The following is a 24,705-nucleotide window of genomic DNA, read 5'->3' as shown; positions in this document are numbered from 1 at the left end:
ATCTAGGGGAAACAATTTACTACGTAACTTTTCTTTCTTTGAAATGAACAAAACTTAAATAATCAATACATCATCAGTACATGTGTTTTCTCTTACCCTTATTCACTATGGTAAGCTTATTTTAAGTGTTTATACTTTAGATATGGCAGGATGTTTTGTTTGTTTGTTTGTTTGTTTGTTTGTTTTGACGGGAAATTGTGCATTTATATGGAAGCTTGTTTCCGCCACTAAATAAAAAATAAAAAACGTAATTGCGACTTTTTATCTCACAATTACGAGTTTACCTCTCGCAATTCTGACTTATCGCAATTGCGAGATATAAACTCAATTCTGACTCCTTTTCTCAGAATTGCGAGAAATAAACTCGCAATGGCAAGTTATAAAGTCCAATTTTGAGGAAAAAAAGATGGAGGAAAATTGTGAGTTTATATCTCACTATTATGACTTTTTGTAACTCACAATTCTGACTTTATAACTCGCAATTGCATGTTATAAAGTCAGAATTGCAAGATATAAACTCACAATTCTGAGAAAAAAGTCAGAATTATGAGATATAAATTCGCAATTCTGACTTTTTTTCTTCAAATTCTGATTTTTTTCTTGCAATTGCGAGACAAACTCGCAATTCTGATTTTTTTTCTTCAAATTCTGACTTCTTTTCTCAGAATTGCGAGATATAAACTCACAATTATGAGAAAAAAAGTTTATATCTCTATCAATTCTGACTTTATAACATGCAATTGCATGTTATAAAGTCAGAATTGCAAGATATAAACTCACAATTCTGAGAAAAAAGTCAGAATTGCAAATTTATATCTGACTTTTTTCTTGCAATTGCGAGACATAAACTCGCAATTCTGACTTTTTTCTTCATATTCTGACTTCTTTTCTCAGAATTGCGAGATATAAACTCACAATTATGAGAAAAAAGTTTATATATTGCAATTCTGACTTTATAACATGCAATTGTGACTTTGTATCTGACAAATTTTGACTTTCGCAATTATGATTTTATATCACACAATTCTAAGAAAAAAAAAGTCTAAGATAAAAAGTTACATTTATACCTTTTTTTATTTTATATTCAGTGGTGGAAACAAGCTTCCATACACATGTGTCACTTGCCTGTGCTTGTCTCAACATATCCGTAAATCGAGAAAAGTTGCTCCCACTATGGTGTGGGAGAGGCATAGGTTAGTTGTCACAACAAGCGGGAAAGGTTGACATGGAGCAGCTAAATCTCTAAAAAAAAACACAGAACAAAGGAGAGTCTGCTGGCAAAAAAACAAGTCAGAGCTCGTAATAAAACGAGAATCAACATTGGCTTGGCTTTCAGAGATGCGACTGGGAGATGCCGTTTTTATTAGTCTACTCAGCAGGTGAATAAGGTATTTTATTGAACAGAGAAATATCCATAATTAGCTCTCTAACAGAGTTCATTGTAAAGCATTATCTATTGTGAAGGGTCATTTCATTATGGTTGTTGTAGCGCTGTGTTGAATTTATTTTCAAGTAAGTGTCTAGTAATAGATATAGCTACAACAACTTCAGCTAGTCAGCTTGAGATCCTTTCCATCTCTTAAGCCAATTAGTGAATGTTTTATGAACAGTAGAATAACCTCTCTTTGTTTTTTAACCGCTAGAGGGCCAAAAGTTACATAGTGTACATTTAAATAGATCTTATGTGATTTTTCTTCTACACTATTGTTTAAATGTTTGGGGTTGGTAATATTTTTTAAAAATATAGTAAAGTAGCTAATATTGTGAAATACTGCACTTTAAAATAACTGTTTTCTATTTTAAAATATTTTAAAATGTGTCTTTTTTCCTTTGATGGTACAGCTGTATTTCCAGCATCATTACTCCAGTCTTCAGTGTCACATGATCTTTCAGAAATTATTCTAATATGCTGATTTGCTGCTCAAGAACCTTATCATCAATGTGGAAATCAGTTGTGCTGCATATCTATGTGGAAACCATTTGGTGAATAAAAAGAAGAACAATATTTATTTGAAATAAAATGTTTTGTAAAATTATAAATGTCTTTACTGTCACTTATGATCAATTTAATGCATCCTTGCTGAATAAAAGTATTAAGCAATTTTAATAAATTTCAATACATAATAGACCCTAAATTTTTGAATGGTAGTGTGTAGATGTTGCAGAACACTGGACATTTTTTATGAAATAATCTACACTATAACAGTTCAAAATAAACATCAAAATGGCTGAAATAAAAGCACAACAGACACTAACTACAGTGTGCAAGGCTGTCAGATCCAAGAAGGAAAAGTGGAGATAAAGTTGTCAGGTGAAAAAACCTGGACCGACATGTGTCACTTTAATTCCACTGCATCTGGCCGATGGTTGAGGTCCACTGTCCAGCATGACTGTCCAAATTGAGTTCCTTCTGATCTTAATAAAAGTGAAAATCCTTCAGCTCCACAGCTGGGGACCCTCTGCAGCGTACAATCCTGAATCTGACATTTTTTTTTCTGGGGGACACTTCACTTTATGGCTTGTTCGCCCTCGTGCAATGAATTTAATGGAGTTTCTGATCGGCGGACATCATAAATGACATCATTTTAATGATGCTGATGTTATTTAACTATTTGTCGCCAGCTCATATCCTTCAGTCAGCAAAAGCTTAGTCTGTTTTCCTTCTTGAACATAAGAAGACCTGGTTTTGCTCATCATATAGGGAGCCGTTTAACGTTGATCAGCCTCCCAGGACTTGAAAGAGAGAATGCACAGAACTCCAGGCATGTGGAACAATCAGTGTTAGAAGCAAGATAGCTCTCCCGCTGGCCCCGTTCTCAACTTTGACCCCTGACCTCTTGGCACACGCACCGCTGTAAATAAAGCTGAAGAGAGGCCTCCCCACCTAATTTCCTTTGGCCTCAAATTTAAACACCAATCCCGCTGACTGTTCTGTAACCAGGGGATAAACATCTCCTCACGTGGACCAGGTTCTCAACACGACCACTCTAGAAATCCAGAGAGACGAGATATACACAATAGAAATTGTGTTTGACAACTTGGATTCAGCGGGTCTGGACGGGTCCTTGGCTGTAGTCAAACTGAGATCTAAGCTATATTGTCGAAATGAGGAGGGCTGTACAGAATTGCTACTGCCATGACAGGCTGATTCATAAAATCATAATTGCAATAATTCAGTAATAGACTGTGATTACATGGTTTAAGAAGTTATTGCACCTAGTTGCACCAGTTGTGATTACTTTATGGCATGATGACACGCTATTAGAGGCTATCGCTTTTGTTTCAGTCACTTCAGTTCAGTTTTTACAGCAAGACATGGATCCAAATCAGTGGGAAAGCAGCCAGAGAAAAAAGTCACCACAAATCTGTGTGCCAAAATAAAGGAGAGGAAAATATTAAGGTTTAGTAACTTAAATTAAGAATTGTTAAAAGCATAACGTTTTTAATATCTTAATTTATTTTATTATTTAACAAATAGGTCTATAATTGTACCCGTTTTGTCCGTTTTGTATTTTTATGCCGCTTCACAATAGACTTTTTCCAAACACTGTATTATAATGGAACGGCGTCTTCTTTTTACGTCGCTGATCAGTGAATAAATATTATTAGCTGGGTGTGAATTGTGTTTGCTCCATTTTATGTTGTATATTTTTACGTGATGTTGCTCAGTGTGGGAAGGATGACCCATATTTCATTAAGCTGTGCTCTTGTTTCCGGCAGCTTTCACAACGAATTTATCTCTGACCAAGATATACACACTCATCATTTGAGTTATCTGTATCAACACTAGCTGTGCTTGAGATAACAATACAGCTTTAAACTTGTTTTTATTGTGTAGATGTGTGGTTTTATGTTACAGAAACACAAAACTTAAAGAATGTTTTGCCCGACTATTTGGAGTGCCATTTTCCTTAGCTAGGGATTAGCTATTTAGCTAATTTTATGTCATTTATATATATATATATATATGTGTGTGTGTGTGTGTGTGTGTGTGTGTATATATATATATATTTAAGATATATGAGTTAAGATGCTTTATGAGGTAAAACTCGTTTTATATCAGGCCTACCCAGTCGCCAAATATGAAGTATCCTCCTTGTTTCCCATTGTAACAGAAATATGCGTGTAGGCCTATTTATATTTTATGTCGTCTTGAACGAATTGTGCAGTAAAGCTAGGCTTTTGTTTTCAAACATAGCTAGGCTATAGCTTATGTGGATATGTTCGGAAGTCGAAATAAAATAAAAAGTAAAAAAATAAATAAATAAATAAATGAAAGGAACGAGAAACAAAACGGATTGGAAGGTCTTATTAAAATAATTCCATTATCGAAAGGAATGAGATGAAACGCAAGGGCATTGGGCGTCGCGTTATTGCAGGTATTGTTGTGCCTGTGGCTTCTCCTCCAGCAGCGTAATTCTCCTCATCAATACTGCAGTGAGATCGTTACGCCGCTGACATTGATAAATGACCACCAAACTACAGCATTTTCTCACCAGTACTGCAGGCTAGAGAAACACAAACTGGAGGTCGAAATAAGCAAAGAAACGTCTGTAGAAGCAGTCTTAGCTAAGATATCAAACAGCATGAGAAAAACCATTTGAAAATGCCACGGCGAAATTGCGTTTAAAAGATGCTGGAGATGAAGAAGTGCGCGGGGTTTGTGTTTCTGAAAAATTACACGCCACCCAGTCGGCTGATTTGGAAATATTGAATTAATGTGATTTATTTCCTCACAGATTGCCTCAAACATTTTACAAAAAACCTCTGCACACATTTTACACCTTCTTAGATGATTTTAGGAAGCTATACGGTTATCAAATTGCAATTGTACACCTTCTGATCCCCTTTCAGTACATTATTTATATAGTAAATTTTTTAAATTAGTTTTTAGTCATCTATGTTATGATTGTTTGATACATCCGTCTGATATTTGCACGTTTAAAATGATTTTTGAAATGACCGGTTTCGTTTCCGTATCATTTTTCTTTTCTTTCTTTTTTTTAACAATTATTTAAATAAATTGCAGCACAGTTGCATTTTATTTACAAAATAAAAATTTCTATATGTATTTACAGACGAAATTAATTTTAACTGCACGTCGAAATGAAATAACACGACAACATTCAAAGCAAGAGATTTAACATTTTGAAAATGAAGCATTTATTACAAGAATTCGACTTTTGACTGTGTAGAAATACTGCTTTAAAAGACTCCTAAAAGGAAAAATGGACAGAGCGGGAGGATCGATCAAACTTATCAGTACATCAACAAACATATAATCGACTTTTTCCATAGAGAAAAGCCAGAGCGAGAACGGACCCAAAATGTACAACAATGTCCCATCTCCATTTTTAAAGGATCTCGACTGAATGCCTATTTGACAATGATGTGTTTTACAAATAACATTTACATAATTATGTACAATGGAACATCTCTAGTGGTTTAAAAACTCCTCCAGGCATACTTAGCCTTACGAGAGCACTGTTGCTCACCAATTCAACAAATAAACGCACAACTCAATTCCTCAGTGATGCTTTTCAAAACACTTCATGTGGGGAAGACTTTGTGGTTTCAGATACTGGAATTTGTGTCAGATGTGTGCCACAATGATCCCTTCGAGTGGTTTCTTTTCCCTCAAACTTTGAGGAATCATAAATGCAAAGGTCTAAAACTATAGTCAATGACACAAACCCAAACACTGAACATTTCCCAAAAGAAAATTAAAAAAAAAACCTCATCATACACTCACATTTCAGTTCTTGAGGGCTTTTAGCATCTTTTACTATATTCCACATTTAATATGAGCATGTGCACTTGTGCGCGAGGAGGTATGGAATATTCGCATCTGGGGCGGCCACGGTTGAGCAAAAGTGCACAAACGGTGTGGTCCCCGTGCTTCTTGACGGCATAACAAGAATAAATAAATAATTTAAAAAGAAAAGATCTCCAATTGTCTTTTCAGAAGTCTCTTTTGGCACAAATGCTTCAAGTCTGTTTTTGTTAAGGTGGTGCTCCTTTGGAAGGTCCTTTGGCTGGAGATCTGATGGCCAGATGATGAGGGGATCCGTGGGAGATTTGGGAGGTGAGGAGGTGACTGGAAGAGGGGTGTAAGCAGGTGAGGATGAATATGATGACGTGACTCCTCATGCCTCCGGCCGGCACTGGGACTATTCCTGAGGCCACCATCAAAACCTAGAACATAGAGGAAAATACAATATTGAGAGATTTATTCACCCACATCCACACTGTGGGAAAAGATACATTAAAGGAATATTTTGGGCAGATGTTGATTACCAGAAAAAATGTTTAGTCTAAAAAATAGGCTAAAATCTGGATTTCATCGAGGCATTTATAATGGAAGTTAATGGGGCCAAAGCTTAAACTTTAAAATATGCTTTCATTATACATTTCAGTAGCCACAAGATGTAAACAATATGCAAGTTAACATGATTTTAGTGTGAAAAAAATGAAGTTATATCCAATTTTACAACGTAATGTCTAAAACCTCAAAATTACCATAAAAATGACTAAACGACACTATAACCCCCCCCCCCCCCCAATTCAACTTAAAAACAAACATTCGATTGGCTGTACAAGTCATTTCAACTAATTTTTTTAAATTTGCAGTTAAATCTTATATAACTTAAGGTTCACGTTATATTAGGTGGCCTTACACTGTAAAAAACACTGATTTTGTTATCACAATTTTTTTTTTGTCAAATCAACTTCAGTAATTAATGTGGTTCAGATAACATAATATTTTGAGTTTCTGTTGATTAAACCAATAACCTTCATTGTATTAACTCAAATTTTTTATTTCAATGAACTCAAAATTTTAACGCAACCAGGTAACTTACTTTTTTTTAAGTTAAACCAACAATTATTTTTTTTTATAGTGCATGTACTTGCATCAAAAAATTAGTACAATGTACTTATTGTGTTCATATTGTATTACAAAACACTTTTGCTGCTATTGAGGTGGGATACGGGTAAGGTTAGGGACAGGTTTGGTGGTACGGGTAGGTTTAAGGATGGGTCAACAGTGCAATTATAAATGTAATTACAGAAATTAATTACAGCTGTAATTACATGCAAGTATTTTTCAAATATAAGTACAATGTAAAAACATGTATGTAGACAATAAGTGCATTGTATCAAATGATTAATTTAAATGTAAGTACATAGTAGTTAAGGCCACCTAAAGTGGGACCTAACTTAAAAAATGAAATTAAAATTGATTAATTTATTTTGATGAGTTAAAGTAATGGTAAAACATATGTTGCTATGACTTATTGATCACATATATATATTTTTAAGTGTATTTAATCAGCTTTACAGCTCAAATAATACACAAGTTATAATAGAAAAATGAATATAAGTGCTTTTATAAAATTACAAACTTCAGATTTCAGGCCAAATTCACTTTAATTGAAATTCTTGCTTTTTTTTTGCTGTTGTGGTAATAAACATTACACCACAAACGCTCTCAATGAAACTTAACTTGTACCAACTCTGAATATTCTTTTAAATAAACATACACCTGCCTCTAAGATCATAAATGTGTCTCAATCCGCTTTATGCAGGAAAACAGATCTTCATAATGATCCCAACGATCCACCAGCATATGGTGTTTAACCAGAGCGAATTAAGGATGGGGAAACATTCCTCTAAATGACGCAATTACAGTAACGACTCGATGATAATTCAATAAAAAAAAAAGGTAGGATTAAATAGTCTGGAAAGTATTTAGTCTGCGTGTTTCTGGCTCCTGCAAGCCGGAGCTCATGATATCTCTATGTGTCTGTGGCTTTGGTGGGGGGTGTTAACCTCCGCTCACCTCCCCTCTCTTCTCCCTTCATTAGCAGAGGCTGAGGTTGTTATTTGAGAGGAAAGGGCTGTGTTGGCACGATTGGAGAACTGGATGCGGTGCCTATTTACATATAAAGAGCTCTATTAATCAAGGTAAGTGTCATTATGGAGGGGCTCATTGGGCAGCACAGTGTGGGTATTAAATAAAATTCTCCATGCCAGGCCGCCCGCGGCGAGCGATACGTCTTGATTTGTGGACTGTCAGAGACAGGCAGCGAAGATGGAGCCGGGGAAGGAAGGTGCGCGAGTGCGTGCGTGCGAGGGGGGGGGGGTCGTCGGAGAGAGAATTGCCACCATAATCAGATTTCGCACGCCGAGTGAAAGGAGAAAGAGCAGGGATGTTCTAAGTACCAAAGCGTTTCCTTACGTTTATGGTTTGGGAAGCTGGGAGGCGTTTACATGTAGTGCCACTGTCCATCCATACCCATGTTCATGCCCATACCTCCCATGGGACCTGTGAGATGGAGAAACAAAATTAAAAAAACAATAAAACACATGCAAATGCACAGGAACATTTTTATAACAGCACTAAAAGTGAGTTATGTGCGATTATTATCAAAGTGCAACTTACCGCCAGGCCGAAGACCCATGTGTTGCTGGCCGTCTAGCACAAAGCCGCCCATTGGCTGACCATCGGGGCTGTAAGCGGTTCCTTGACTTACTAAACACACAAAGACACAATATATATGAGATATATGCACACACTGCTTATATGGTGATAGTAAAGATAAACCTGCACTTTACCTGCTCTGTTAGACTGATCAATCATGGGCTGCACGATTCTTCTTCGAGCATTGATAAACCTGTCAAAGAGAAGACATTTACTAAATCTATTTATATAACTGACCGCACACAGTATATTTTACTCTTATTTAAACACTCAGGACTTTTACTACTGTGAGCTTTTTGCTATGATTTACTGCAAAATATCCCTTAATGCAGTGCAATTTCTCCTGGGCCTTTGGGTTAATGGACCTGTCAGGAGTCCACAAAAAAAGCTAATGTACTGTTAAAGCACCAGACCAAAGAAATTCTCTAATTTATAATGTAAACAAGCAGAGGTTTTCTTAATAAAGAGATTTTAACACCTTTTACAAATTACGTTTGAGAAACATTCCATTTAATGGTGAATTTTATAGTTGCGGACAATAAAAACAAATAGATTTATTTGATTTGTGGTATATTTTTCCTTTCCTCAGCACTCTAAAGTTAATGTCTGTTTTTAAGACTTGGTTTAATTGCGCTTCTTGCTGCAATATATTAGTGAATCAAGTAAAGGGGTCAGTGCTCAATAAATATTCAATTGATATAGCATTGGCCTGGCAGCCTGAGGGTATGATTAGCCTAACTGCTTTTCAGACACTAATATGCTTCAGCAGCCCGTAACTGAGAGGTAGGAAATGCCCCTGACATGCACTGGGGGAAGGAATTACTCATAGACAATGAGTCTTAGCCAAATGTTTGCGAACACCTTATTTTGTTGTGGCAAACACATGCTAGTGTATGTTACAAACCTTACAGTTCCATTTTTTAAATAAAAAAGAATGATAATACTTAATATTCAGCATGACTTTTTTATTATACAAAAACTTTTCTTTATGACTGTATTACTAAAACAAATTAGCTTTTGTTGACATTTTATCACAGTATGTGTGGAAAATTAAAGTAGAATTGAATTGAAATCAAATAGAATTGAACTGTCCAGTTATATGGCTTAAATACATGCCAAATTTAAATATTTTAATTTTAGTATTTCAATAATAAATATTTTTTTATCATGGAAGAGGAAAGAAGAACAAAAAATCTAAATTAAAACTTAATTTTTAAGTAAAAATTTAAATAAAAAAAATGTATCAGTAAAGTAAAAATATGTTGAAGTAAAAAAAAAAATAAAATAAAAAGAAAAAAGTTTCCTGCTTAAGAATAATGCTAATTGAAGTAGTGTATGCTATCCAAAATTAAAATGTTATTATGAGAGTATATGTGGTAAATTAAAGTAAATAAATTAAAGTTATACTGTTTAAATGCATACAGAATTAAAAAAAAAAAAAAAAAATGTCATGAAAGAGGGGAAAAAATCTATATTTATAACTTAATAAAATATTTCTGATGTCTATTGGTAATTATTATAGATATCAAAGTTGCCTTGTTAAGAATAGTGTTGATTGTCGCAGCGTGGAAGTATGCTACCCCAAAAATATCCTATTCTCAGTCTGTAATCCTCCATATCATACATACACTTCCTTTTCACATTCTCAAAATGTGAATGAGTATCACATTTGTGTAATCCAATAACATCTTTTACAAGCAAGCTGGTTCCTGAACAAACATTCAGGAGCACTCTGGTGACCAAACAGCATTCCTGAATCCTAACATAACATTTGACAACTTTTATAAAAGCCCCTCGGAGACCCTCGGCAAACCTCATCATTGCTCCTATTCTTACTTTTAATTGTCTCATAGGGGCTTTGAACACTGTCTAATAATAGTGTGAGAAATCAGGATCACCGGACTTGAAATGAAAATGTTACAGAGATCCCCAACCCTGACTTCTAAGTGCTGAGAGGTCAATCTGGCAAGTCAAAAGTCAAAGGTCAAAGGTTACTCACCAGTTATTCACTTGTAAGATGGTGAGACCTGTGTCCTGTGCTAGCTGCTTCTTCTGCTCTTCAGATGGGTAGGGGTGCTGCAAGACGGAAACAACAAGAACAATTAGATTAATGTGTAAGAAACCTCTGCAGTTAATAACATTGCTGTCCGATGATCCATAAAGCAATAATGAATGGAACATGTAAATGTCTTCATTTTTTAAAAGTTGTGTATTTCTCCCTGCAGTCTCCATTAATAAAGCAAATCAAAATGACCTTACTTTTCCCTAAAAACCAATCTGTTTAAATGACTAATGACTTTGAGCATCAAATGTGAGACTGCGGGCAAAAACGTGGATCCCATATGACTCTTTCAGGAAATTACATCATTATGTATGATAGACTACCCATATGCAGCCCTGAGTTGGAGAATTTCTCTGCGCCTTATTGGCTGAGCGCTCGTGGTTTTGTTTGACATTATTTGACATTACTTGACAAATGATCGAGTGGGTGTGAAAGAGAGACAATGGAGAGTTTTGTTTAGGGTTGAATAGGGCTTGGCCCTTGGTGGCCCCGCAGTGGCCCCTGGCCCCTGATCCTCTTGCTCTCACTGTGAGTGCAGAGGGAGGGCAGCAGATGGCAGGCAGGGGTGAATGTATAGACAGTCCAGGGTCGTGGGTGTGCACCAATTTTGGCACTGTCATGGCCTCACCTCCCGTGGTCACTGGTGAGGGATGAGTCCTGTTCCATGTCTCGCTCTCTGTCTCTCACACACTGACGGAGATTTCCCTGCTCACCTCCTGGCTTGCTAGCTGTCATTGTGCTGATGAATGACTGTAAGCCCTGCCCCCTTTCTACACAACCCAGTGACGGTCGAATGCAAGCTGGGCTCTGGGATCCATCTTTAAACTCTTATCAAAAACCTCTCGGCAGGTTGCGCTGTGATTGTTTGCTAAGGTTTAGTGAGGAACCTACGATCAAGCTAGCCGACAAGCTCGCTTTCAAAGAATCGCTCATATTTGCATGAATTGCACTTATGTCTATTAAGAAGCCCCCTCCTCGTCCCCATTTGCATGCCAAAGGAGATCTCTCTATCTCGTTCCAGTGAAACTAACAGTTATAACTGTAATGTTCCACTGAATCTTAATGTTCCACCTTTCTTTAAGATTGACAGCACAGGGGGTCTTTATCGTGGACCTCTGAATAGGTCACAAAAGATGGAGGCTTAGACCATATGTAAGAGCCCCCCCAGCCCAAACGCCGCACACTGGCTCAAAGTAGAACCCGACAAAACGTAATCCTGCAGCTTTCATTCAGCCCCGACCCCAAATGAATGCATGATCGCCTGGGTGTTGCAATGGGGGCCATTCAGAGGCCAAAGTCCCCTCTAACACTTTTTTTTTTTTTTTTTTGTCAGAGGACACATCCTGCAATGGGAAACACTTTTGCTTCACAAATTGCTCTGAAAAGGAGCTGGGAACAGAGAGAGGATAATTCAATTAGGCTCTCCTTTTTTATCTCTAAACTCTAAAGGTGGGTAAAAGGGAAAGGATTACTATGTGTACAGGACCTGTGTAGCCCTTAGAAAGTGCAGGAATTCTGAAAGAGAATGAAAAACAGGAAGACGCAAGAGAATGGTGGGAATTTAAGGAGGTGGACCGGTGAAAATGTGCAGAGATTCAAGAGGGTTGAGAATGCCACAAATCAGCCCTAAACCGGCAAGTTTGGCTGAAACGTACTCACCCTGAGGCGAATACGACCCTCGGTTTTGACAAGCGAAATAAATGGGAGGGCCGAGAGACAGATAATAACACACCCTGCTAGTTTTAATGCAGTTTGGATGCAGGCCGCTGAGCTGAGAACAGTGGAATTGAACTAATTCGCCAAGAGACACGTCAAACAGTCTGGACCATTTTACGAAGACCTCCGACTTCCGACCGGGAGATCTGAGCGAGTCTTACCGTAAGATGCTGGAAGAGCCACGCCCGCATGATGTTGGTCGCCACTTTGGGAAAGATTCCTCTCTTCTTCTGCCGTTTCTTGTCCTGGTCGTCCTCGTCCCCTGTTCCCGGAGATGCCAAGCTGTTATCCAAGCCATCTCCTGATAAACAACAGCGTGAAAGCAGGGAGAGAGAGAAAAAGCAAAAGAAGAAAGTCACTTTAATGAGATAAAACATCACCTCCAGTTGTTTATTCAGACCGATCACCAGTGCCACTCACAAACACGATGTGAAAGAGCCACGCAGGGGGGCTTGTTTTGATTAGCAACAGTAACACAAGGACCGCAGCGAGCAGAAGTATCCATGCAGTGAGAGGGAACGCTAATCAACAGAGCGAGATTTCTCCCGCTCTCTCTCGCTGTCTCAATGTCAGAGATCTCGAGGAAAGCTCTGCACCAACCCTAGTGCTATTAATTCAATGTGAGTTCTGTCTTTGACAAGGGGTAATGAATGTCCAGGCTCCATGCTTGAATCGGGAATGGAGACTTGGCACTGCAAAGAGAATATCTGATCTGCATTAGCACTCAAAATAAAGTCGAAAAACATAGGAAAAACATAAATAAAGCAACGCCTGTTAGTGGTTGTTGAGAAACCCGTATTCGGCTTCAGAATTTATGTTAGTAATTGGTTTACAGTGCAGGGACAGAGCATACAATGCTAAACCGCTAATTTACAGTTTACAGTAGCCACATTGCAAGATGTGACTAAGTTTAGGCCATGTACACACACTGCAGCTATTGTAGTTATTTTTGTAGTAATTACTGGAAATTGAACCTTTGACCACAGTGTTTTTAGAACCATATACTACTATTAAACTATGCTGTTTGTTAATTGTTTGAATATATATATATATATATATATATATATATATATACTGTATATAGTATATAGTATACTACACTCATACTGTATATGTATACTGTATATATATAGTTGAATATATATCATATTTTTTATATTTTTAATATTTTACAACTATTAGTTGTATGTGTGTATATATATATATATATATATATATATATATATACACACACACACACACACACACACATATATACACACACACACAACTTATAGTAAATATTAATCATATTTTTGCATGAATAATATTTCATTAATTAAAAGTTATATATACAATACTTCACCTAATTTCCCTTGCACTTATTTACCTCACCTATTTATTCTCATATTTTTTATATTTTTAATATTTTACAACTATTAGATGTTTGTGTATATATATATATATAAATACACACACACACACACACACACACTAACTAACTAATAGTAAATAACATATATTTTGCATAAATAATATTTCATTAATTAAAAGTTATATATATAATACCTCACCTATTTACTCTTGCAAAATGTTTCATAACTAATCACGCACTTCAGAAAAGTGGCTATAATAAAATGGCAAATCAAACAGAAATATGCGCTGATATGACTACTCAACTACTTTTAACTATTGAGACTGCTACTATTTTTTATTTGTTTTACACGATGTCAAATGAGAGAAGTTGAAGCATTCATAAAAACCCTAGTTTCCAACTTAATTGAGAGTTTGATGACACATGAGCCTCTTTTTACTAGTCGGAAACCGGTATTATATTATAAGCTCAATTGATGCTCAGCAAACAATGCTTTTTGAACTGTGAGCTCTCTGATAACATCAAGCTTGCTTTCATTCCATTACCATCCAATCTAGTTTAAGATCAGAGCCAGGCAGGAGGCCGCTTTTAAACTAAGGTTTCCGTCTTGTCCTCCTCCCCACCCTCCTTTCTCTCTTTCTTTCCATCCCTCTTTCCCTCTTCCATTAACTGTGCATCAGGCAAGATGATTTACTTTTAACAGTCATGCTTATTTTTCTTGCCCTGAGGGTAGAGATGCCTTGAAAGCCTGCCCGGAGGGTGTGTGAATAATGTATCTGAGGGACTCCTCCCCGGAGGCGGGACAGGAACCCTACTTTTCTTAAGATTGGCCCTGCTGTGTCTCCTTGTTTTTGGGGATGCATCAATCAAAGGCGACTGTATGCGCCATATTCATGCATTAATATTTCAGATAATGAATAATGACATTTGAATATAAGAAGGGGGGTGGTAGATGGACTTCAGGCTGACTGATGCTGTAATCAAAATGCAAGTCAAGGGCAGGGCAGTGGTCTCACACTGTCTGTCTACACAACACAGACTGCTGTTCCTTCTAATTATGCTTTCAGGAGTTTGCATGTTGACCACAGTCTTAACCAGCACATAGAGCTCATTTGAATATAAAGATAAAAAAAGTGTTAGAAATTAATATTTTCTTAAAGGGTATGAAAGTAAAGAAAAAGTGAGAAAAGAGGGAAAAAAGAGAAAAGAAGATGTGAGGTTTTTAGTGCGAAGTGTGCATGTGTTCATGAAAATCAAATATCAAAAAAGTTATCAACACTTAAAAAGTAATATAAAAGAATTTTTTAAAAAAGTTGAGATTTTCAGTGTGTTTATCAAATATCAAAAAGGTCAGGGAGACTTAAACGGTCATATTTTTTTATTTGAAAGAATAAAAAAGGAGAACTATAAAATGAGATATAAAAAAAGTAAATAGAAAAGAAAACAGATGCGGTTTTCAATGTCTTTATGAAAATCAAATATCAAAATCTTGTTAGAATGAACGAAAACAAAATGAAAAAAGAGACAATGAAAATGGTGAATTGAAAAAATATATATATATATATATATATATATAAAATTCATAGTGCTAAATATATATATAATATAAAATAAAATGTAGAAACAAGAAGATAAAAATAAGTGAGATTGTTTATAAAAATCAAATATCAAAAACGTATTAGAATGAACAAAAATAAATATAAAAGTAACTTTTTCTGAAAGTATAAATAAGAGATGACTTTAAGGACTTTAAGGAAGAAAAGAAAAGAAAATCAAATGTCACAAAGGTGCTAAAAACAATATAAAAGTAACAAATTCTGGAAGTATAATAGGAAATAGGAAACAATAGGTAAAAATAAAATACGATATATAGAAAAGAGAAGATAAGAAAAGAAAAGAAAAGAAAAGAAGGGGAAAACGATAGATAAAGAGAGCTGGGTGAGATCCTTACATCTAAGGAAGACTCAAACACTCTCTTCCCCCCCTTCTCCTCGATTCTCTCTCCTCCTGTTCCAGAAAACGAAGGCCGCAGGGCTGATCCAACCCGACGCTAATCGCTTCTGACTGTTCCCTGGCAACTTGGCCCATGCAGCCTGTGTGACTGCACTCTCTTTAAAGGCTGCTGCTCTCTGCAGCTCCCTGAGCCCTACCTCACTCCCCGGCCCCAGAGTCTGCACGCGCAGCGCAGAGGGGGGCCAGAGCAGCCTGGAGGAAGGCTGGAGTAAGCCCTCAGGCTGTTTAGGGAAAAACAGCACCCTAAGACATGGAGAAGAGGCTAGTAGCTTCAATTTACAGCCTTTTTTCACTTTCACTAATACAAAAACTTCTAAATGGATCTGAGGAGATATGATGAGCATATGCACATAAAACACGTCAATTCTAAGTAGAATTTTTAAACTGGTTTTCCCACATCCTTCAAGCCAACCCTGACAGCAGCCGTGTCACATCACAGTACCTTCAGCATCCGAGAGATGACAAGGTCCAAAAGCTAAAACGCTCTACGTTGTTCTGATGCTGATAATTAGATGAACTGGAGATAGATGAATGTCCCCGAGACAAAGGGGCCCGGCGCAAACTAGCCGGGTCTGATGACTGCCACCCCGCACGCATCACAGAATAAATCCTGTTTGCTTGCTTAATGAGCTCACCATGACCTCAATCTATCACGAACTATACTTCTCCAAAGGGGCCATAATTCTGACTACTGGACGCAACAGACTGGATAATTACTGGACGAACGCAGATGATTTTGTTCTCGCTAATCGTTTCGCTTAAAGCATATTGATTAGATGCTCTTATCCTCTTGTCCCCCGTGGCCATGATATGATCTGGAGGAACATGGGATTGGACCACAGTTGGGTGGTATTGACAACTACAAAAACGCGGGAGGCATCGGCTCTTGACACTTGTTGTTGGTCCACTACACTTCATGCTGGGATTTAACCTCCATTGAGGGTTCAGATATAGATGTAAACATCCTGTCTCAGCCTGTGTCTTTCAGCGGCCTTAGAGGTAACAACTGGCCTGGAATGTCCTGCAGCTTCTCTTTGTTCCCTTTCGGCCTTTGTGATGGACATTCCTAGGCTCTGCATTCCCACCAACACTCGCAAATTTAGGATAGATGTGGAAAACCCCCCACTACCATCCCAAAAACCCACTGAGGTGAGTCAGCAGTTGTTAAAAACCATTCGGACTGTAACCGAGGAACACTCGGAGCACTCTTTCCTTAACGTGAAGGTCTCTCAACAGGAGCAACTTCTACTGATGTGCAACAAACAAAGGGAACCCCCTACAAGAGACAGGTGCTTTGAAGAGGCCCAGTAATCCTTTGGACTCGAGTTGGGTGACTGACGTAAGACCCCCCATTCACTTGTAATGGAAAAAGGTGTTTGCTTTACCGATCTCTTGAATGATAAAGGGAGGAACACTGATCCAAAGTGGCTCCTGGAGGAGCAGCAGGTAGATGTCCCTGATCCTAACCCAACCTCAGCCTCTGATCACCCCAGATATCACCCCTCTATTGTGACTTGTATTTGAAGTGCTCTGTCCTTCAGGCCGGCAGGGGTCATTCCTCTTCCCCTTCTTCAATGCATGCTCTTTGGGGTCAAAAGGCCGTGGGTCTTGGATGTCCCCCCACTGTTGTTTAAAAAAAGCCCTGTGTGGGGAAAATGCCACCACCCAATGCTTTTCTCTCTTTTATACAGAGTTGCATTGCAGAAAGGCTACAGGCATTGCTGCTATGCCAAACATTTTAAATTAGAGCTTTCATATTGTCACACCGAGGCTGAATTGTCAGAGAATTACAGTCTGGCTACTGACTTTTGGTTCTGGTTTCTCTTGTCTTGCAGAACATCCTGCTATTGTGCTGCATAATGGTCAGGCCATTGATGTCTGATGGTTAAAAGGAGGTGAGAAACCCTGAAGGCTATTTTCACTGAAGCAATAGCAAAAGCCGCTAAACGCCACCTCTGTCAAAAAGTAACGATATTGAGCGAATGCTTTGCGCACATTGCATACGTTCATCAAATACTTTTGCTTTAAACCTGCTAAATCCCAACCTCCGCTCATTCAGAAATACCAGTTCATTGGCAGAAATCTCTAAACGCCACCTCCCTTTGCTAGCAAAAGCTTCAAAGTTCACAGAACCAATCAGAAGACGCAAATTGAATCATATGATTTCAAGATGAATGACGGCGTGTGTATGAGCCGGCTTTCAATTGTCGAGCTGCAAGTTTTTATCCTGTTTAAAGAGATTTTTAACTAAACAAGATGGTGGAGTATGATGAAATGGATGAACCTGTGTTAGAACCAGTCACTGGCAAAAGAAAACATGGTCAACCTCACAATTCTGCCCATTCTAAGGCTAAAGAAAATCGTTACAGTGGCAATCACAGGATTTCGTGAGTAGCATGCAAACACAACAGTGTTTCGTGTGCTGCTGCAACAGATTTTTGCACAAAAAAAGCACACATGGACAAAGACAATCAAACTTGTTAAATACCAATGAACAGTGACATTTTTGAAAATAAGGCATTTCAATAACTGACTAATAACCTTTTCACTGCCACTGAAATGAAATTACTGAACCTAAACATAGGAGCCTGATAAAAAATAAATAAAAATAAAATATAATAAAAAACTCTTTAAAAAGCAAGAGGTTTTTGCAGTCATAAATAAAATAAAATAAGTAAAATAAAATAAAATAACATAAAATAAAATAAAAATTCCCCCAAAAGATAAACAGCTCTAAGGGACAATAAATATGAAGTGGCAAATCACAATATAAATTAAGGAAAAAAAAAAAAAATGACATGCAAGTGGAAGATCTTGTAAATTAAATTAGACCCTTAACCTTTCAAGAACATTAAACACCTATTGTGTCCACAGTTAAATCGTAAAACCAGCTCAGTGAACCATCGCAATGATGACACAAACAATGACACATGACTTCGATTAGTAAATGCCGTTTACAGCCACACGCATGAACAAATTATGAATTTAAATTCTGCAAAGTAGAGGTTGTAATCAAACGAAAGTATACACTGCAAAAAAAGTGGTAACCTGCAGTTGTTACCTAAAAGAGCTATTTCAACCCATTACAGTTTAGTTTTTTTGGTATAAATTAGGGTGATTGTGCAATATTTAGTAATATTTTTGACTTTTAGATGTTACCACTTTTAAGTTCCCATTTTTTTTCCAGTGTAAAAAGTATAAACAAATTAAAATCCAACCTCAATGAAAATACTATTCGAAGCTTGGAATACAAATTAAGATGACAACATCTTTTCAACAAAGCACATTATGACGTGATAGTAAAAGTGACAGGTTTTCCTACCTAGTTCACTGCTGTTGTCTCCGCTCTGAGAGGCATGTCCCCCGCTGGAGGGTCCTGGGGTGCCGACTGAGGGAGTGGAGTGAGCGTCGTCCATGTCTCTCCAGGATGCTGGATTCTGAGATTCAGAAACATCCAGAGATCGAAGGGTAAAAAAAAAAAGAAGGCCACGTTAGTAACACTAGCGCATATACATGCTATTTTTTAAACAGCAATTTTTTAAGTGCCTAGTTACCATGTCTGTGCTGAAAAATGTGTCCAACCAAATTAGAGACAACTGAAATGCACGATCCAAACAAACTAGGAACTAGTCCTATGGAGCCACGAACAGAGTAACTGCTTCTCCTGATGTCTGACCGTAAATGCTCACAAGAACCCAGCGGCGTCCCCTTTTTATCCAGAACAGGGTATAAAGCACTTAGACGGGCTCAACATGAAGGCAAACAGCAGCCGTTCCTCTTCAAGCCCTTAGCGTCAGCTGTTTGCCTGATGGTGATCAGCTAAAGAGCTCTAAGAAAGGCCAGAATAAGCTCCTACAACAATAAAGCTGTGTGAATAAGACCCTTCACTGTTTTCTCATTAGGACGTACAAAAGCAGTCTGTGGGTTTGTGTGTTTATGTGTGTGTGTGTGCTGTCTCCTTTCATCACCTAATTCAAATTGTTTTGTGTCACACTGCACACTTGTAAATCGATAAGACATTACAGGAGCATCAATAAAAGATTACAGTTATCGTCAAGTGTACAAAGGTACATATTCATCAAATAAATTTCAGCTGACCAAGTGAAGGTATGACGGTTAGACCTCACCATCCGCGGTGCAGATCTGTTTACAGGAACCGTGTGGATGGGAAAAGCCATCTACCATTTTACATGATGGAAAATAGAAACACTGTAATAAAAGACAGAACGTAGGAACTATTACGGGCTTTTTAACGTCGGTTCAAATCATTAAACGGCTCTGTTTTTCTTGGAGTGTTTAATGTGACTATAACCTCTCCTTCTCATTTTGACATGGAACAGAGCTAAGCAGAAAGTAAAGTCCTGTTCTTCTTAATTCTGTGGTTTTGTTTCTGTGACAGGGGGTGGTGCGTTAATAATAGGAAGCACTACTGTAAAGAACACACTGTTGGTCTCTGAGTGAAAAAAGACTCCCCTCCTGCTTGACAATAACAATCCAATCAGTTCAAAGACAATAGCGCATTCACGTGCAAATGTAACGTTGATCATTAGGGCTAACAGAGGGGTGGACAGTGGGGGGAAAACCCTGACCCTCAACAACACCTGCACCCAACATGACGGGCTTCATCAACATGATCATCACCATCATACCTCTTCTAAAATAAGATATGTCCTGGGGCAATGCCTTAATGATTCATATTAGAGCAAAGAGAAATGGATTTAGATAATGTTGTTTAAATAAATTAGCATATGTAACTAAGTAATTACTCCTTTACTCTCTCTCTCTCTCTGTATGGCTAAAATGCATTGTGGAGATGAATAATGGAAAAAAGGGGAAATGCATATCTGAGGCACTACAATTTTTTTTTCTTTTTTTGTTAAAATAAATAAATAAATCAGAAAACAATTTGAACTCATTCAGTTTAGTTTACACAATAAAAAAAATGGCACTTTCAGTCGTTTCTTTGTTGGAAACTTCCCTAGTGTTCCTTCATAAATTGCCTGTACTGTAAATACACAAACAGCTCCACTATCTAATTGGCCTGTTTTATGATGTCATAGAAAGCTAATTAAAACTCACGTGATCTGCGAGATTTGTCGAGGATCCTGAGAGGTCGTCGAAGTCGGATTTGCAACCATCCCGTTCATCAATTACCAGGTCAATGGGCATTTTGCCCTTCAAACAGCTAATATATCGATGACAAAAGTTGTCGCAAAGCTCGTGCACCTGAAGAGAAAAAAAAAAAAAAAAACGACAACGTATAAATTATTCAATTTGTACATTTATTTATCATTAGAACAATATAACATGATGCATGATAAAACAATTACCATACCTTTTCGAGTTCTAAAAGATGGAATCGTAATACTTGTATTGATTGAATCATCTAAGGAAAGAGTAAAATAATGCATTAAATATTAAATCAAATAAAATAACAACCAATAATATTAGGCTAATAATAGGCTAATAATAAACGTGATAAAAACATTTGTTTTTGTTTAAAATATTTGGTTATTCTAATCGCGCGAGAATTCACACTCGCATCAAAAACTTCACACGTCTGATATTGTGTTGGCTTTGTAATGTTATGACAATAGCAGAAGTGTAAATAGGTTCCTCCAGAGACGATGCTTTGAGGGAGCCCAGGGCAAAGACCCCCACGCCCTCTGATAACACGCGGCCTCATAAATCACTAAAGCTTCCATTCTTTCCCTCAAAGAATCCTCACATAGCGCTTTGAAGCGGATTTACCTGAAACAAAATCTGAGCGAAACAACATCTTAGGCTACACTTACCAAATTGTCCAACTCTGGATTAGAAGAAAATAACGGCTTCTCTGCCCGAATCTGAGGAAAATTTCACAAGTTTGTCAGAATGGGGGGAAAATAAACCAACAGCAAATAGGCTAATTTCACATTTCCCTTCATTTAGCTAAAGAACGTTACTTAAATCGTTAAAAAAAATATATAAATGTATTTTTCAATCAAAAAGTTACCTGTTTGGCAAACACAGCGATGTCCTCGTTAAATGAATCGGATGAGCACACATCTCCTCCAGCGACTCCGGGCTCTCTCGGCGTGCATGTGGCCAGCTCGCACTTCTCAAACACCAGCGCCAGCAGCGGAAATAACGGGTGCCTTTAAGAAACAACATAAACATTTACGTACTTCGATCAAAACACTATATCAATAACTGAGCAATCATGATGATGACAGTAATACGGCACTGGAATTTTACTTTCATCGCTTTGACGGCCACATAGTGACACAGATAGTGACTAAAAGCGTTCTGTAATATTTATTATGAAAAATAAACAACCATATTTTAAAGTTTATTTAAGCAGGGCACTATATGAAAATGTCGATAACATATCCTTAACTAACAGACATCCTTTATGTGCAAAGTAATTTACTGACTGTAGCCTACTGTTATAATAATGTAGCACACTATGTAAAGATTGTGTTAATAGTAAGAAATCATATAAGCATGACTGCAATAAAGTACCCATAAATTTGGTCCTTGTCTCTTTTAAGTGCGTCGTTGACAGCCGAGCCCATGCTGCTGGGCATGATGCTGTGCGGTGCGTGGGCCCCGTAGTGTTGGTTGGCATGTGGCGGTGGCCCGTGATTCAAATGGTGAACCTGCGGCAGGGGCCGAGGCGCGTGCGGGTCCCCGTACATCGACGTCGGAACCCCAACTCCATCCATACCGCCACCATAGTGGGCAAGGTCTTCGTACTGCATCAGATAGAAACCGTATCATAGGCAAGTCAAATAACAAATGTGTTTAATACAAATATTAAAAGCAAACTTTACGACTTAAGTTGTTTTACGCGGTGGATTTATAAGAGAACGTACCCGTTGAGCCATCAGCATATGACGCTTCTGTTGATGTTAAGTGCAAATTGTGATCTTATCCAACGAGGAAGCAATTTGAGTGATTTAATTCCTTTTGAGCATCCGGTTTAAGAGGACTGAGCTGTCGGTAATCCGTTGAGATGATAGAGCATGTCCTGTGAAGAGTTTTTGATCGCTCCCTTTTCAGCCACTTTTTGTTTTGCTACCGTATTGCTAAATACACTAATGTATACTTAACGAATTAAAAAAAAAACCCCGACACATTTACCTTATATAGACTATGAATATTTGCTTCCACTTCAACCTTCTGACAGTCTAATGCAATTTACCCTTCAAAGACTTCCTGAAGTCAGAAGAATCTTTCCAAATTGTGGGATGTTCGTGTCTGGCATGGCAAACACTGCGAGGAAAAACTATCCGGATCTCATGGTCCCTCTTTGCGACCCACGCTTTGGGATTGTGTTGGTGACTGAAGCAGGTTCCTCTTGAAGAGACTGAACCCCTGATGACTGAGCCTGGGAAGCGTGGTGGGTGTTACCAGCTCGACACCTCTACATAAAGCAAGAGAAAGAAGAGCGCAATGACCACGAGTAGCCAGCGAGTGCTCACATTGGATACGCGCGCGGATGACGCACCACCATCCTCTGCGTTTTGTTACTAGGGGTGGAGTGTCTTTATTTTTAAAAGTGCTAAAATCAGATCAGTGCACTGAGTCGCACTGGGAATGGACCTTATTTCAACAAATTGCTGAGCATCACAGCATTTGAGCCTTTGAAAATATATTTACCACAGACTGTGAATTTTGACTGCTTCGTTGTTTAACTGTCCTTCAATATTTGCTCGTTATATATTAAGTTATTACTTTTATATTATAAAGTTAGGTTTACGTTTATTTTTCCTGTCCTATCTTCTGTAAATACAGTAAATAGATCAATCTGTAATGTTCTCCAATGCTAGTTAAAGAACTGTCTTTTTGCGTTTAGTTTAATGTTATAGATTCACGTTGTTTTATATTATTTTTGGTAAGAAACGAGTGTTAATGTATATGGAACTAGAAATATATTTTAAATGTGGAGCTATAAAACCCTGTGCAGTTTATCCCAAGCGCTTTTGCGCGTAAATGACACTGAGGAAATTCTGCTTGACTGTCTCTCTGCAATTCCATCATCATATTTAAACGCCTATACAGGAAACGAGATCAGCTAAGAAGAAAACACAAACTAATTTGATGTAGAGAAGAATTTAATTTACTTTGCAGTCGACAATTTAAATGTACTTACAATTGGATTTTGTCATTTTTTTTCTTTCTAAAAAATAGCCTACCTACATATAAGTTCTTATTTATAGTTTAAAATAACTAAGAAAATGGTTAACTATTTTTAAAACGATATGTTTTTTATTTAACTATAAAATTATATCAAGCAACACTGTGATAAACAATAAATGTTATAGGCTACTTTTGGCTAAATTCTAAACAGCATTTTTATTTATAATATTGGTAAAATGTAATCGCCTATTTTTTATTTTTATAATTTAATTTGTTATATTGCTCTTAATTATTCCCCGTTTTATTCAAACATTTTAAGAATGAATTCTGGCCTAAAGACATTAATTTAAAATTCTTGATCAAGCGTATTAGGCTACTGCGAAGATCCTCAGTGAATTCTATTGAAAAATAGGCTATAGTTTATAGATGCGGCATTTCTACAAACACACGACGAGAGTAACAAACTAATTTTCATATAAACCTCCGCAGTGCGACATCATAAAAATATTTTTTTATATATTAATTTGGATTAACGGAATTATGTTAAGCGTCATATTTAATATCAATTTAAGTGATTTAAGAAATATATTGACAATTTAACAAATAACCATTATACATCTATAATAATAACAATTATTTATTTGAATTATAATCATTATATTTTATCTTAAGTGAACTTAACTGAACTTAAAAAATCCTAAATTTGGTACGTAAATGTTCACGATTTTTAAACTACCTTTAAATGTCAATGTTCTTCGCCCATGTTGATATGACGATAATCCACTCTAATTTCAAAAGTATTGACCTTTGCTTGACCCGTCAGGATGTTTGCCTGAGCCGCAAGATACTTTCCTCCTAGTTCTTCAGATCCAGCGAAAGTCCTGCAAACCTGCCGCTGGGCTCCAGTTTCACATGTGCTGTGCTTTCCAGCGCAACAATCAATTTGAAAGTCAC

The 24,705-nt window shown here is 37.3% G+C and overlaps 1 protein-coding gene across 2 annotated transcripts; it reads right to left on the bottom strand.

Moving 5' to 3' along the window:
- Window positions 1-5,139: 5,139 nt before the first annotated feature.
- On the bottom strand, window positions 5,140-24,669 carry meis2b (Meis homeobox 2b). 2 transcript variants are annotated; one of them, XM_051873997.1, is made up of 14 exons: window positions 24,488-24,669; window positions 22,485-23,035; window positions 22,132-22,364; window positions 21,623-21,764; window positions 21,423-21,473; window positions 20,963-21,013; window positions 20,707-20,853; window positions 18,950-19,064; window positions 12,422-12,561; window positions 10,482-10,558; window positions 8,617-8,675; window positions 8,444-8,533; window positions 8,240-8,326; window positions 5,140-6,195 (listed from the first exon to the last, which is right to left on the bottom strand). In XM_051873997.1, exons 2-13 carry the CDS (start codon window positions 22,500-22,502, stop codon window positions 8,268-8,270), a joined length of 1,182 nt encoding a protein of 393 aa, XP_051729957.1. In that variant the 5' UTR covers window positions 22,503-23,035; window positions 24,488-24,669; the 3' UTR covers window positions 5,140-6,195; window positions 8,240-8,267. The 2 variants fall into 2 exon arrangements, with proteins under 2 accessions (XP_051729957.1, XP_051729958.1); XM_051873998.1 differs by having other exon boundaries at window positions 24,557-24,669.
- Window positions 24,670-24,705: the final 36 nt, after the last annotated feature.

Source organism: Ctenopharyngodon idella, chromosome 20 (genome assembly GCF_019924925.1).
Source record: "Ctenopharyngodon idella isolate HZGC_01 chromosome 20, HZGC01, whole genome shotgun sequence".
Taxonomy (NCBI): Eukaryota; Metazoa; Chordata; class Actinopteri; order Cypriniformes; family Xenocyprididae; genus Ctenopharyngodon; species Ctenopharyngodon idella.
This window is presented reverse-complemented; position numbering and strand designations above follow the sequence as displayed.

Excerpts from the sequence above, each read along its gene's own strand:
- meis2b (XM_051873997.1), bottom strand. Across the intron at positions 10,559-12,421 it reads GGCTCTTCCAGCATCTTACG|CACCCCTACCCATCTGAAGA; the intron begins GTAAGACTCGCT and ends TCCGTCTTGCAG. Across the intron at positions 8,676-10,481 it reads ATCTTACAAGTGAATAACTG|GTTTATCAATGCTCGAAGAA; the intron begins GTGAGTAACCTT and ends TCTCTTTGACAG.